Here is a 15837-nt window from a genome sequence, read left to right as displayed (position 1 = left end):
GCCTTCCTGCAGAGACAACAAACATTTTTCTCCAGTTAGTCTATTGTGTTAGAATTTGTTGACACTGTGACAATTAAATTACGCAATGTCATTTAAACCCAGCAGACTTGGCAAGGATCCTACTCTCAGAAAAACAAAGCTGTCAATGGGGCGGTACCTTTTCAAAAGGTATGCTTTTGTTCATTTATGTACTAATATGCACACTTTAGGTACTAATGTCTACCTTTACCAATATGGACCCTTCAGGTACAAATGTGTAAGTTTTGAAAAGGTACTGCCCCAGTGACAGCTTTTTTCTTCTGAGAGTGAGATCTGAATTAACCCTGCCGAGTTTGCTGTGTGTTAGAGCAGGAAGTGCAAAAAGTCTGTTTCTTAACAGAGCTATTTTATGAGCGCTTCTTATGGTCCCCATAAATGTCAGATCTTTGAAAGTGTCATCATCGGTTTTAGGAGATGCATAAGCATGTGGGAAAACGATTGTGTTTGTTAAAGACCATCAAAGATGACTTATAGCAATAGTCAAGCAAGCTAGTCATAAACCTGACCTTTAAAACCGAGAGCAATCATCTGCTTATCACACGCAAGCGATTCACTTTTATTTTCTGATAGCTCACGTTACATGTGAAAGAGTTAAACATTCATTTCATCTACATATATATTTGTTACATTGACACATTATAAAAAAAAGCAATAAAATATAATTGTAAATGATGATGTATTTTATTGTATGATATTTATGTATGTATTTATAGATAGATAGATTATAGACAGATAGATAGATAGATAGATAGATAGATAGATAGATAGATAGAAAGACCACATCCCAAGTGTTTCCTTATGACAGTGGCATTTTTTCCACATAATTTTACTGTATTTGATCCTTTCTTTTATCATAATTTACAAAGCCATGTATTGCAACAGACTTACTTCCTTTTGCTGGGAATCGATTAACAATTACATTTTTATCAGTAAAAACATCTTTTCTTCACAGATGGCTAATTTTTCGTTAAGCCATTAAACATTAATGGAAGAATCACATCATGTGATGTTTTATTTAAACTTGTCGAATTTGATCTTTGTAGGCCTTTCTGTGTTATCATCATGTGTATAAATCTGATTTCTTGTTAATGTTGACACTGAGATATTTGCCAAGTGTGAGACATGAATATAATGCAATACTTGCTTTAAAATATTGTTTGCAGTTATAGTAATCTTTTTGTAATAAATTGTTTAATATATAATTTGTATAAAGATATGTAGAATCTATTTGTAAATGCTTCATTGGGTAGTAAGATGTATCTCCTTAAAATTGTGAAGTAGGCATATATAACTATGTCACGTAAGTATCTATATATATATATATATATATATTTCAAAGTGAAGATAAACTCATTGTGACATGATACATGGTGATCTAATCCTGGTTAAAAAAATAAAATAAACATTGTGTTCAACTTAATGCACATTATATATATATATATAGATTAGATCGCCATGTATCATGTCACAATGAGTTTATCTTCACTTTGAAATATATATATATATATATATATATATATATATATATATATATATATATATATATATATATATATATATATATATATATATATATATGTATCACCATACTGTGGTGCCGTATGTCCCAGAGTGATGAGACAAAACCAACAAAACCCTTTACAAACGAGGCATTTGTTGCATCAATTGGAGACATAATTACTGATTATAACTGCTGGTTATAACTGCCCCACTTTATAGAAACAGACGCCGGTGTTGTAGGATACTCTCACAGGAAACAGTCCTTCTCCTTCGTAAAATGAATATTTGGGTTGAACTGTTCTGGAACAGTGTTGTAAATACAACTTAACCACTGATTTCTAGTTGTGTCCTCTTTTGGAAGACCAAACAAAGTAGTTTCGCTTTCACTGCGAAACACACAGCATCTCCACAACATGGTGGCCGCAACAGCGAGAATAATAGTTAAGCCTTCTTTCTTTGCGTGAACATTTGGGCGATGTTATGCAAATCTTCGCACCTCAGGATGCAGAGATGTGGGGGTGTGTTAGAACGTGCCGTCTTAGGAGGGCATGATTGACTCTTAACTTTGATAAAGAATATCTCTTTGGATTTGAGACTTTAGTCTTTGCAACTTCACAGATCTTCTTTATGCACCAAGAGCTTGAAACACTCCAAAGAGAAAGAAAACATTAAAATCGCATCATATGACCCCTTTAAGATGAACACAATGTTTATCTCCTCACAATCTTTTCAATGCTCAGTGAACCTTGAATAAACTGTTTAAATGAGAAATAAATGATTATAACAAATTTAACCATAATTCCTGAAGTGAGGTTTCATTTGGTGATTGTGAACGTGATCTAGAGGCCACCTGATGAATATATGAGAATGTGTGACATAGTGTGACAGATACTGAGAAACAGATAAAGGCAGTAGATAAACACTGTCAACAGCTTCTTCAGTTGTTCATTTAATCACTGCACATAGTTCCCCTTTTCCCTCTTTTGATAGTGTCCTCTGAAGACAATTCCATTTAGCTGAACTTCTTAGTAGACTATTAAAATCTGTTATTAATAGGCCAGAGTAATGTTCGAAAGGGTTTCAGACATTTGGTTTACTCACAGCTTGTTTAACTGACATGTTCCACTTTGTAACATGTAAAAGCAGTGCACAAAAATGTTTTCAACAATGATGATATTAAATGTTTCTTGAGCACCAGATTTCAGGAGACTGGAGTAATGCCTGCTGGAAAATAAGCTTCGCCATCACAGGAATAAACACTTACCAACCCCAAAGTTTTGACCATGGATAGTTATTTCAGATATAGACAACAAATATTTTTAATTTGGAGAGAACTTTTTTTTTTTTTTTTTTTTTTTTTTTTTTTTTTTTTTTTTTTGCATTTTCTGTGGCAATCTGTTTGGGTGCAGTCAGCAAATCACACTTTACAGTGTGCAATGTGTTTGAGTCTATGGAACATAAGGATGCATTGCCAGTGAAGGTCAGGGAACGACCATTGGACTTTAGTGATAACCACCTGTTGAGTTTCGAGGTGTAAAATCATGCACACGAGAAGGGAGGGCAAACAGATCCTATAAATGACCCATCGCTTTTATATGTCGATCTCCGTGGAAAAACCGGCTCAGCTCACAGAGCAGCTCGAGAAATTAATAAACCCTGGATATTTCTCAGCCAACGCAGAACACATTAAAAAAAACATAAAGGCTACATAAAGCAGGGAAGCTCAAGAATTACTAAAGTCGATTGTGGATGACTTGTATAAAGCAGTAATGGATCCGGTTGTCGAAGTCGTTGCTTTAATTCTCGGTTTTGTGAGTTGGATAATGGTTGGCGTCACAATCCCGAACCGTTACTGGAAAGTATCCACACTGGACGGGACAGTGATCACCACCTCGACCCTCTACGAGAATCTGTGGATGTCCTGCGCCACGGACTCGACGGGGGTCCACAACTGTCGCGAGTTCCCCTCTCTGCTGGCCCTGTCTGGTAGGACACAATCACCACAATTAATCTTACTAATTATTTCATTATCACACTTGTAGCAATGTGATATCAGCCACCACTATAGATACATTTCATTTAGGTTGAAATGTGGTTACCATTATTTTTCCCCTCACAACTTATTCCAGGTGTTTTGGAATAATTTAAATATATTTTTTTTTATTTCTTTCTTTCAGTAATATATTTGTTTACTACTATTAACTATTTATTTATTTTCTCTGTCAGTCTGATTTAAGCTATTTGTCTTATAAATGCATTTCTTTATTTAAAAATATAGCTATGTTGCGATGTCTGTACATTCATCATTTTCCGTCCAGTAGGCCTAATTATTTTATACACTACTTTTAAATTAATTTGACTTTCCTTCCTTCCTTCCTTCTTTCTTTTATTTATCCTTTCAATATTTAATATTTGTTCATTTATTTGTTTACTGCTATTTACTATTTATGTTTCTCTTTTATAGTTAAATCATTATTTTATATATCTATTTGACTTTGTGCTGTTTATTTACAATTACATTTGCATTTAACACTTTTATTCAAAGCGAAATGAGGACAATGGAAGCAATTAAAAACAACAAAAGAACAATGATACACAAGTGCTATAACAAGTCCCAGTTAGCTTAGACGCAGTAAACGTAGCAAGGGCTTTTAAATAATAAATACAAAGAAAACAGAACATAAAAAAGTATAGAGCAAGCTAGTGTTAGAGGTTTTTTATTTATTTATATATAATCCTAAATATTTTATATCAATACTGAATTCAGATCTTTGAGTAGGTTTGTTAATATTGTAATATAATAGCAGATCTTTCTGTTTCTCCAGGTTATATCCAGGCGTCGCGCGCTCTTATGATCGCGGCAGTGATGGCGGGCACCTTCGGCCTGGTGGCCACCCTCATCGGCATGCAGTGCTCGAAAGCCGCCGGGGACAACTACACACTGAAAGGCAGAATCGCAGGAACCGGAGGCGCATTTTTCCTGCTGCAGGGTAAGACACATTACTAATTAAACTCAAACCTGGACTGAGATCTCTTATTGGTGCATGTGCTTTTTAAGTTATGCTTAAAAGAGTTCTTATCAGATGCGCATTCCGAAAGCTTTATTGCTATTGCATCTGTTAAACTTTATGTTTTTAATCCCATCCAAAGGTTTGTGCACGATGATTTCAGTGTCCTGGTACGCGGCCAACATCACTCAAGAGTTCTTCAACCCGCTTTACCCTGGCCAAAAGTAAGAGCTCTTCTGGAAATGTAAAGGGAAAGGCTGCCACCTGCCGTTTCAACTCACACACAGTCTGAAGTATCAGAGTAAACTAAATTAAACTTTACTATAGGCCTACATGTATTTGGACACTCTCAGAAAAGAGTATACTAAAGCTGTCTTAAAGCTGCAGAAGGTAACTTTTGTAAAAATATATTTTTTACATATTTGTTAAACCTGTCATTATGTCCTGACAGTAGAATATGAGACAGATAATCTGTGAAAAAAATCAAGCTCCTCTGGCTCCTCCCAGTGCTCCTATTGCCATTTGCAGAAATCCATCGCTTCCGGTAAGAAACAACCAATCAGAGCTGCGGCCCGTAACTTTTTTGTGTTCAAAATGTAGAAAAATGTATATAATAAGCGAGTACACCATGAATCCATTTTCCAAACCGTGTTTTTAGCTTGTCCTGAATCACTAGGGTGCACCTATAATAAGTGTTTATATTCGGACTATTTTAGATTGCTTCGGGGATACCGCGGCGGAGTAACCCAGTACCTTTGGTGATTCTTCATAGACATAAACAGAGAGAAGTAGTTCCGGCTACGATGTTCTTCCGCAAGACGCAAGCAGTTCTGTTTATTAACCGCTAGAGCGTCAAAAGTTCCCTACCGCAGCTTTAAATGTTACAAATATTTAACATTAGGTTACTAATGTGCATTATTTATGATCCTGTGTTTGTGTAAAGTTTGACTAAATTTGGTTTGAGTGAAACCTATGCACATGTTGTTTTTGTGGTGTGTTTTAGGTATGAGATTGGAGAGGCTTTATACATCGGCTGGGCCTCTGGTGTTCTTGCCATCTGTGGTGGAGCTTGTCTCATGTTCTCCTGCAAACTGGCCACAGAGGAGAAGGCGTGAGTTTCTTTCACACAATCTCTAAAACTCACTCACATGCTTCTCTTTCACATGCGTTCTCACTTCTCGTTCTTTCATATAAAACATTGAGCCCTTTCTTGTTATTTTATGCATTTGTGCATGTGTTTTGGGGCATGTTTCTTACATTCAGCATCTTCTCTTGCAGTTACTACCAGCCCACACGTGAAACGGTTTACTCAGCGTCTGCATCCATGAGAGAGACACAGAGCACTTATGGAAGAAATGCCTATGTCTGAATGAAGCAATTCTGGTCAATTTCAAGTCCAAACAACATTATATTACATTACATGAATAGTCGACTGTTAATATTCTGTCCGGTGATGTTTTATCAGTGCAATTATGTAAATATGTATAAAGTACCAAACGCACAGGTGGTTTTGTGGTCATTAGTCATTAATCAAGAAAAATGTTACCATGTCGGTTTTGCTGTGCAAAAACACCTCAGAGAACATTATACAGAATGAAATAGTTGAAATTACTTCAGTTTTGTTTAGAATTTTGTTGCCGTTACATAAATCAAGATTTTTAAAAAAAAGAAAAAAAAAAGATTTACAACATGTTAATTATCTTTTCATCATTTATTTGTACAAATGACCCTGTTTTATATGATGTTTTATACAAACAATAAACAAACATTAAAAAAATATATTAAAAAAGCCATTATGTATTGGAGATATTTTATTGTTTGAACCAACACACTATTACAATAATACAACATTTCATATTTTATTGTATTCTTAAAAAACTTTTTTACACTATTAAATAAAATCCTATAGTATTTTATTCTGTTTTTGCAAATTAGTAATAATAGCATGGAAGCCATGGTTACCATGGTAAATACTTGAAAGGGTCTATTCTATTCTAATCTATTCTATTCTGTTCTATTCTGTTCAAAACTTCTTACATTGTTTATAGAGGGTCCCTGATTCATTTACTTCAAATGTTAGTGCTAAGTAAAGAAATAATTTAAAATTAAATAAGAACATGCCATTTAAAAATGTCATCATATATTTGAGAATGTTTTATTGTTCAACAGTTCACAACAGTTTCACAGTTTATACAAAAACAATACAGTATATCACATTTAATTTGATTCTTCTATTCTTCTTCTCACTAATAAAATCCTATGTTAATTTATTCTGATTATACATATTGACAACAGCAATTAGTTTTGGCAATAAAAACCACAGTAAATACTTGATAGGGTCTATTCTAATAAATTATCTTTTATTCAAGCATTTTAGTTTGTTTTATTTATTTATTTATTAATTTTCAGTAATAATGATAATTTATAACTAAACCATCATTTCCATTTCTATTCTGTTCTTTTAAGCTGCATTATATTCCATAATGCTATAAAACAGCATATATTCATAGCAGATGAGAGTATAACAGAATCCAAATGCATTAAACAAACCATGGAATCATATAACAAACATGTTTAACACAGTAAATATTTGAAAACCTCACTGTTCCTAAAGGGATTTAATTTATTTGTATTTTGCAAAATTTAATGTTAGAACTTAAGTGCAGTGTGGTATTTTGGTGGAAGGTTAACATGGGATATTGATAAAGTCATATTCTTTTTTTCAGTTGTGGTTTAATGCTGTAAGAACATAAGGGATAGAATAGAATAGAATAGAATAGAATAGAATAGAATAGAATAGAATAGAATAGAATATTTGCCATGGTAACAACGGTTTCCTTTACTGAAGGCCAGAAGAGAACACACGTTTCCTCACAAGTGATGATGATGGGTCATATCAGCTGTCAGTCCATTGCAGGACGTGGGCGTGTCCGTCCAGTGCGCTGAAATAATTCGGCCAATGGGACGGGACCACGTTTGTCGGCAAACACGGATGTGAGCAGCCAGTCACCGCGCTGAAATGTAGGGCGATTTGAATTGTACACCTAGGAGCTTCACCAAAAAGTAGGTGACCACCAGCTGTTGTGCACGGTCACTGTCACACTGGGCTAAGAAACACCTCGCTATAAATTACAATACACGCAGAGAGACACACGGAACTAGAGTTTCGCATTGCTTTATTCCACTCGGACGTATTTATAATCCGGACAACAGAAACATCGCGTTCTTGCCAAGTGTGCCGGATATATGTCGCTGTTAGGATGATCTGAGTGTAAATACCTGTTCTGTCCTATTAGGCGTTGTGAATCCCAGTGGAAAGACACACGGTTGTATATCGGGGGAGTGATAAATGAATGTCATGATGGATTCGGGACGGCGGAGAGGTTTGAGCAGTGTCCTATCCTCGCTGTCTCTGCTCTGTGTGCTCCTGGATCTACAGCTGGACGGTGAGAGATCACTTTACATTACACACCTCACCTATTTATTAAAAAGGAAATCATTTTTTCCGTTTTATTTTCTTCAGCTGTCTGGGAAGAACCGTAGTATTACCATGTTTTTGGAGAAGAACCATGATAATACTATGGTGTTCTTTCAAGTATCACTTTAAATTATGGTTCAGGAATATGGTAATAATATAATCTATATTTTAGAATAACACAATTCCATCATCTGGCACTATAAGCATTATAGCGGGGTACCTCCACAGGTGCTCAACAGGAAGTGTCAAGGAAGAAGTCTCTAATAAAATCTTTTAAAACTTAGTAAGATGAGTATCTAAACAGCATTTTGATGGCATCTGACACTGTCTAGGTTGACAACTCAATTTCTCTCACTTTAGAATCTGTTTTTGGTCTAACAGAAGAGCAACATAGCACTACCGTGTCTTTTAATAATTGTTTTTGGACACAAATCATTATTTCTTTGATGTACTTCACGAGAACTAGAAGTGATAGTTCGTTTTTAATTCATGCGTGGATTATTGTGATAACAAAAGATATATAATTGCCTTCTACACTATACCTTGGAGTTATTAATATATCGTAAATATAAAGCTTTTAAAGCTCTTTATTGGTTAATATAGAAACAGAAGCCGTTTCTATAGTTAAGTAGAGAATTTAGTCCTTTTAGTTTTACTTTTGTTTTGTTTTCCATAACTAGAGGGTGGAGTGCTGTTTGCATGGTTTCACTTTTTGTGCTATCATTGTTAACCGAAACATAAATGCAGTGGAAAACCGTGTTGAATTCCCTTTAAGGAGTTTGTTATTATGACTTGTTGTTTTGGGTATGTAAGTTATGTAAAAACATTGTTTTGGGTATGTAAGGAATGTAAACTCACTCCCATCAGGCAGAAGCTGTCTCATTATGAAGTCGAGCAGGTGTCACGTGTAAGTCACCTGTCTCTTTGTTTCAGGTGTGTTAGGAGCAACACCGGTTGAGATTGAGCATCATCTGGAAATGGGTCGTAAGCTGCTGGCAGCCGGACAGCTGGCTGAGGCCCTGTCTCACTATCATTCAGCTGTGGGTAAGACATGTATGCACACACACAGTGAACGATGGAGCCTACTGTACCATTCAAAACACTGCAGTCAGTAAGAATTCTTAAACCAAAATGAATACTTTTACTTATGAAAGATGATGTTTAGAGACATTTAAAATGTTACAGGAGAAGCAAATGCTGTTCTTTTGAACATAAATTATTATTTTTTTAATTCTCAGGTTTTAAAAAATATTTAACAGCCTAACTATTTGACACATTGATGATCAGAATAATTTCTAAAGCACTAAATTGACCATATGAGAAGTAATTCTGAAGGATCATGTCACAGTTGACATTGAAGAGTGGAGAAATTATACTGAAAATTCAGCTTTGGCATACAATAAATGTATATTTATATAGATAAAGATATATCAAATTTTTACTGTATTTTTGTTCAAAGCTTATAAAAGACTTATACAAAATTTACAGACCAGACAACTGTTAAACACCAGCTTAATTTTGTTGTTTTAGTTGATGCTAGTTAGTATTAAAATGCAAACACATTCAGTGTACGTAGGTGATTGTGAATAAAGTACAGATGCAGTTTATTAGCCGATGCGAATGTGTTAAACAGAGGGGGACTCTAAGAACTACCTGACATACTACAAACGGGCCGCTGTGTTCCTGGCTATGGGGAAGTCCAAGTCTGCTCTGCCTGACCTGTCCCAGGCCATACAGCTCAAGCCAGACTTTCTTGCGGTGAGTGCAGTTTTGTGGTTGTGATATCAAACTCAGTTCTAGGTGGCAGTAGCATATATATATATATATATATATATATGTATGTATATGTGTGTATATATGTATATGTTTATGATGTTTGTGTGTTTTCAGGCCAGACTGCAGAGGGGTAATATTCTACTGAAACAGGGAAGTACTCAAGAAGCTAGAGAAGACTTCCAAGCAGTAGTGAGTGAAACAATTCCCTTATTCCTTTAAAACCTGCCAACTTCATTCTCAAACCAGGTCACATTTTGCTCCATTTTGTTCTGTTTTCTGCCTCCTGCTCTGTTAACGTTTCTCCTTTTGCAGCTGAAGCGTTCCCCGGATCATGAGGAAGCACATGATCAGCTCAGCAAGGCTGAAGAGCTGGAGTTACTCCAGGAAGAGGCACATGAAGCTCATCACCGAGCAGACTACACCACTACTGTCCAAGTGCTGGAGAAAGTCATAGAAGTGAGTTAGTCTGGAGATCAAAAATGCACATGCAGCAACAGGTGGTGTTTATATATTGATACATGTGTTAATTAGTAATATTAAAGAGATTGTTCACCCCAAAAATTTGTTTTTCCAAAAACATTTGGCTTTTTTCATTCCTCAGTGAAACGCAAAACACTATTCTTTTCAGATTCTACAATCTTTTTCATTAAAACAAAAGTGTTATGTAATGTATACTGTCAAGCTAAGGACCCGAAAGTTAGCATAAAAGTCTTCTCTAGAGCTTGTGTGCTATTCTAAATACACACAGTAGCTTTGTTTGTGTTAGGAACTGAAATTTACACTATTGTTGAAATGTTCGGGGTTGGTAAAGATTAGTGCAGTTAAATGATAAATCACATCCACAATAAAAGTTTTGTTAACTTAATATATGTACTGTGTATATTGATTATGTATATATAAACACACACATACTGAATATATTTAGAAAATATTTACATGCATATACATTTATGGTTTTTTATACTTATTTTTTATATTATATATAAATGTTTAATATATATAAAAAAACAAATTCTTAAATGCATGTGTTTGTATGCATATAAAAATAAAAAATATACTCCGTATACACACATTATGTAAACAAAATCTTTTTGAATGCAGTTAATCATTTTACAGCACATAAAAAAAGATTTATGTAATTTATCTTCACCAGGTTCACCAAAGCTGCATTTATTTGGCCAAAAGAAAAAAAGAAAATACAGTAATATGTGAAATAGCATGATAATTTAAAACCATTTTCTATATATATATATATATATATATATATATATATATATATATATATATATATATATATATATATATATATATATATATATATATATATATATATATATATATATATTTCATAATTTAATTTATTTCTATGATGGCAAAGCTGATTTTTCAGCATCGATGTCTCCAGTCTTCAGTGTCACATGATCCTTCAGAAATATGAATTTGAGAAATTTCTCAATCAATATTGAAAGCAGATGCTTAACTTTGGAAACATTTAATAATAATAAAAAAAAAGGATTCTTTGATAAATAGAAAGTTCAGAAGCACTGCATTAATTAAAAAATAGAAATGTTATTTTATACATGACTTTACCATAACTTTTGATCAAATTAAAGCATTCTTTATCAATAAAGCTATTGTAATGTTATAAAGTTATAATATAAAACTTTGTAATGAGTGGCCCTACAAATAGAATACAATACCAAATCAAATGTTTCAGTTTAAGCTTAGCATGCCTCCGTGATTAAAAAACTCAGTGTGAATGCTTTGTCCTGTAGTCATTTTTTCTTTGTTTTCCAGCTCTCTCCTTGGGATCCAGAGTCTCGAGAACTAAGAGCCGAGTGCTACATCCGACTCGGGGATCCACGGAAGGCCATTATGGACCTGACACCAGCTACGCGTCTCCGTGCGGACAACCGTGCAGCCTTTCTCAAACTCAGCCAACTCCATTACAGTTTAGGCGATCATCACGACTCTCTTAAGTATGTAATTCAGTATATGTTCCTTGGTTTATTAAATCATACAGAGCCGAGCATCTCCTGTAAGCTGCTTCAAGGACAATTCGTACAGTTTAGCACAGAGTCGTACAGTTTAGTGCATACAGTTGTCAGTCCCACACACTGACTGTGTGCATGTACAGTAGTTGGAATAGTAATACACCAATCTCATGTAATGTTGAAAAGAAGAGTTGCTTCTTTTTTTCGCTCCAGTTCACTGTGTGTTTCCCTCTTTGTTTCTGTTTTCAGTCAGGTCCGTGAGTGTCTGAAGCTGGATCAGGATGATAAGGAGTGTTTCGCTCACTACAAACAGGTCAAGAAGCTCAGCAAGCAGCTGGACTCTGCAGAAGAGCTGATCTCAGAACAGAGGTGCTGTTCTTATTTTATAATTATTTATCTTATTGCTTATTTTGTCACATTCTATACACTACCGTTGAAAGGTTTGGGAATCCCTTGAAAGTCTTTAACAATATTTAAGTCAAAACTGTTTTTTTTTTTGTGATGGTAAAGCTGAATTTCAAGCATCATTACTTGCAGTCTTCAGTGTCCCATGATCCTTCAGAAATCATTCTAATGTGCTGCTCAAGAAACATTTATTATTATTAAGTGTTGTAACCAGTTGTGCTGTTTTTTTCAGAAACCGTTTCCGTTTTCATCATTTGATGAATAGAAAGCTTAATAAGAACTGCATTTATTTTAAATAAAAAATGTCTTCACTGTCACATTTGATTAATTTAATGCATACTTGCTGAATAAAAATAATAATGTGTTTTAAAAATATTTCGGATTTGGTTTTGAATGGTTTTATACCTCCATAATGTTTATTATTTCAGGTTTTTCAGTGCTACTGGTTGTATTTTTATGACAGGTATCAGGAGGCCATCGAGAAGTATGAATCTGTGATGCGAACAGAGCCCAACGTGGCATTCTACACTAATAAAGCAAAGGAGAGGATCTGCTTCTGCTTAGTCAAAGTATGTTCCTTTATCATGTCATTTATTAATGAGGGATGGAAACCCTTCAAATCCAGCTGTCATAGAAATCACTATGCATATGGTATATTCACTTTCACATCGTTAGAGGTTAATAAGAATAAGAGCATTGAGAGTCTGGGTCTGTTTTTGGCTCCTCCAGATGAAGAGTGCCGAGCAGGCCGTAGACATTTGTTCAGAAGCCCACCAGAGAGAACCTCAGAATATCCACATCCTCCGGGACCGAGCGGAGGCATACATCTTACTGCAGGAATATGAGAAAGGTATTTCAACTCTCACTGACTTCATAACCTTTTCATTTTGTTTGCATAAACTCGTGTTTCTTCCTCCGTTTCAGCTGTGGAAGACTATCAGGAGGCACGGGAGTTTGATAAGGACAACCAGGAGATTCGTGAAGGTCTTGACCGAGCACAGAAGCTCCTCAAGCAGTCTCGCAAGAGAGACTATTACAAGATCCTGGGGGTCAGCAGGTAATGTTGCAGGCAGTGTTTTGTGACTATAATAAAGCAGAAGGCTGTTTCTGGGGCTCCTGCACTAGTAACAATGAAAGTAGATTGTTTGACTGAAATGCTCGTGTCTTTCACTTGTTTTTTTTAGGAGTGCCAACAAACAGGAAGTCATAAAGGCGTATAGAAAGCTGGCTCAGCAGTGGCATCCGGATAACTTCCAGTCTGAAGCAGACAAGAAAGAGGCAGAGAAAAAGTTTATTGACATCGCATCAGCAAAGGAAGTGCTCACAGATCCAGGTAAGATCTCAAAAAATGCTACAAATGCTTTTCAGTCCTTATCCGTCTGTCGGCAGTCCAACATTTTTGTAACATTTTTGTTTAAGTTTGTTTTATCACTGGATGTGCAACACTACTGATCAAAAGTTTGTAAATGTAAAAAAAAAAAGTCTAAAGTGTTTATTTAGTAAAACCTACAGTAATGTGAAATATGATTAGAATTTAAAATAACATTTTGTGTTATATTTTCTAGTAAAAAAAAAAATTATGATCATCAACACTGAAACCAGTTGTGCTGCAAACCATGATCGAGTACCATTCAAAAGTTTGGTGTAATTAAGATTATAAAAAAAGATAAATTAATTTAAGATTAAAGATGCATTAAATTGATCAAGGCCTAATGGAAAGACATTTATAATGCTACAAGGGATTTCTGTTTTAAATAAATGGTGTTGTTTTTTTTTTTTTATTGATCATAAAATCCTGATTTCAACAAAAAGTCTTTAAAACTGATAACGTTATTATTAAATGAGCAACAAATCAGTATATTAGAATGTCTTCTGAAGGATCATGAGACACTGAAGACTGGAGTAATGATGCTGAAAATTCAGCTTTGCTTTCACAGGCATAAATTACTTTCTAAAACGTATTGCAATAAACTAATAAATTGCATTGTATTTTTGGTCAAATACTGTATATCCAGCTTTGGTGAGAATAAGAGGCTTCTTTCAAAAACATTGAAATTCTAATTATTAAGTGTCTTCAATTTGATGTGTTATTCTGTGTTGTTTTCTGTTCAGAAATGCGTCAGAAGTTTGATTCCGGCGAGGACCCCCTGGACCCTGAGAATCAGCAGGGTGGAGGAGGCAGAGAAGGGCCCTTTGGCTTTAACCCCTTTGAGGGTGGAAACTTTCACTTCAAATTCCACTACAACTGAAAACGGAGAGGCTGATGCAGTATAAACGGATAATGATTTGGACTAAGAAACCTGGCTAGAGAACCTGCTTTATCCAAACTGAACTTTGGAGGAAACTTATCAAACGGAGTTTTTTTTTTTGTAGTTGAGACTTGAATCCAAAGGCTGTTTTGGACTTCTCCAGGAGAAAATTACTTGATCGGGCAAGCACCACTAATTTGGTGTTTGGTTTCCGGTCCTTCAGTACGGAAAAATGCAGTCTAGTTGAACTTGGAGTCTTAACACCAGATGAGTCATTTTGGCTCAACGTTTTTGATCTTTCTTTGACATGTGCCATCTTTTAACATCACTTTATCTTTCTCATACTGTCTTTTTTTTCTTTTTCTGCTGCTTATGTTTGTTTTCTTTGAATAGCACTCCAGAATTTAGGGTTGTGGTTTCTTTTCGACTGTGCCATCATGTACTTCTGCCACCAGTATGTCATATTTGCGTTTTTAAAGATTCATCTCTGACATGCTATCAGTCTTGAAATAGATTAAACAGTATTGCACAGTTTTTGGCAAAGGAGGTACCTCCTGCTTAACTACCAGTAATGAACATGCTTTATAGCCTGACAATTTCGACCTGATACCGGTTTGCACAATATAAATATATATTTTTTACTGAAATCTTTGCTCACAGTTTACATGACAGAATGTTTATAATCATTTGACAGCTGTTGCAGATGATAAATCAGATGACAGGCTATAAACCAGTTTTTATTTGGTCGAAGTTTTTTTTTCTCTCTTATATATCAACAGGTCAATGTCCCACAACAAAGCTTTGAAACTATTGTTAATCCTGCACTTTCAAATCGAAGTTCAACCAACTTAAGAAATCGACAGATATTGGAAAATACATTTATGAAATGAATAAGATTTATGAAATGTGGCAAAAGTCATTTAAAAGGTTTGCAGGTTTTTTTGGGGTAAACATGCCAGTGTCTCCTTTGACCTCACTGATGTTAAGGACATAGGTCTTCCTAATGTTTTATGCTTGTTTTTCATTTGTTTTAAGCTAAGCAAATCCATGAAAATCTCCAAGATATACTGTATTTAAGAAAGAGTATTGAAAACTCATTTGTCAAGTGTCTTTATTTCTAGGATGAGTGTGTGAACTTGAAGGTAAAGGCAAGCATCACAATTACTTTTAATTTTTGGGTTAGAGTCTTTTTATTTTTGAAAATATGATGTAACAAAAAAAAAAAATCACAATTACTCAATAGTACTTTTTAGCAAAGCACATAAAAAAATGGTAACACTTCATAATAAGGATGTATTAGTTATAATGAAAATTAAATTACTTTAGAGCGTTTGATTTTATTAATCTTCGTTAATTTCAACATTTACTTAAATATTATTAAAATCAAA

At 34.7% G+C, this 15837-nt stretch overlaps 2 protein-coding genes across 2 annotated transcripts; both read left to right on the top strand.

The window, feature by feature from the left end:
* Positions 1–3107: 3107 nt before the first annotated feature.
* Positions 3108–6340, top strand: LOC113105277 (claudin-15-like). The gene is made up of 5 exons (XM_026266332.1): positions 3108–3525; positions 4365–4529; positions 4690–4771; positions 5551–5658; positions 5826–6340. Exons 1-5 carry the CDS (start codon positions 3309–3311, stop codon positions 5914–5916), a joined length of 663 nt encoding a protein of 220 aa, XP_026122117.1. The 5' UTR covers positions 3108–3308; the 3' UTR covers positions 5917–6340.
* A 1182-nt stretch (positions 6341–7522) lies between these two features.
* On the top strand, positions 7523–15546 carry LOC113105640 (dnaJ homolog subfamily C member 3-like). The gene is made up of 13 exons (XM_026266836.1): positions 7523–7610; positions 7844–7993; positions 8959–9069; positions 9659–9783; positions 9916–9990; positions 10114–10257; positions 11599–11780; positions 12045–12164; positions 12664–12769; positions 12930–13050; positions 13125–13257; positions 13385–13533; positions 14313–15546. Exons 2-13 carry the CDS (start codon positions 7897–7899, stop codon positions 14447–14449), a joined length of 1500 nt encoding a protein of 499 aa, XP_026122621.1. The 5' UTR covers positions 7523–7610; positions 7844–7896; the 3' UTR covers positions 14450–15546.
* The last annotated feature ends 291 nt before the right edge of the window (positions 15547–15837 follow it).

The sequence above is a fragment of the Carassius auratus genome, chromosome 7 (genome assembly GCF_003368295.1).
Source record: "Carassius auratus strain Wakin chromosome 7, ASM336829v1, whole genome shotgun sequence".
Lineage (NCBI taxonomy): Eukaryota > Metazoa > Chordata > Actinopteri > Cypriniformes > Cyprinidae > Carassius > Carassius auratus.
The sequence above is the reverse complement of the archived record's forward strand: the minus strand, read 5'-3'. Positions and strand labels throughout refer to the sequence as shown.

What these genes read in the sequence shown, in the direction of transcription:
- LOC113105277 (XM_026266332.1), top strand. Translation starts at nt 3,309, where the DNA reads ATGGATCCGGTTGTCGAAGTCGTTGCTTTAATTCTCGGTTTTGTGAGT. An exon ending in CTCTCTGCTGGCCCTGTCTG is followed by an intron (nt 3,526 to 4,364) that starts GTAGGACACAAT and finishes CTGTTTCTCCAG; the next exon opens with GTTATATCCAGGCGTCGCGC. An exon ending in CGCATTTTTCCTGCTGCAGG is followed by an intron (nt 4,530 to 4,689) that starts GTAAGACACATT and finishes TCCCATCCAAAG; the next exon opens with GTTTGTGCACGATGATTTCA.
- LOC113105640 (XM_026266836.1), top strand. Translation starts at nt 7,897, where the DNA reads ATGAATGTCATGATGGATTCGGGACGGCGGAGAGGTTTGAGCAGTGTC. An exon ending in TCTGCTTCTGCTTAGTCAAA is followed by an intron (nt 12,770 to 12,929) that starts GTATGTTCCTTT and finishes TGGCTCCTCCAG; the next exon opens with ATGAAGAGTGCCGAGCAGGC. An exon ending in AAGATCCTGGGGGTCAGCAG is followed by an intron (nt 13,258 to 13,384) that starts GTAATGTTGCAG and finishes TGTTTTTTTTAG; the next exon opens with GAGTGCCAACAAACAGGAAG.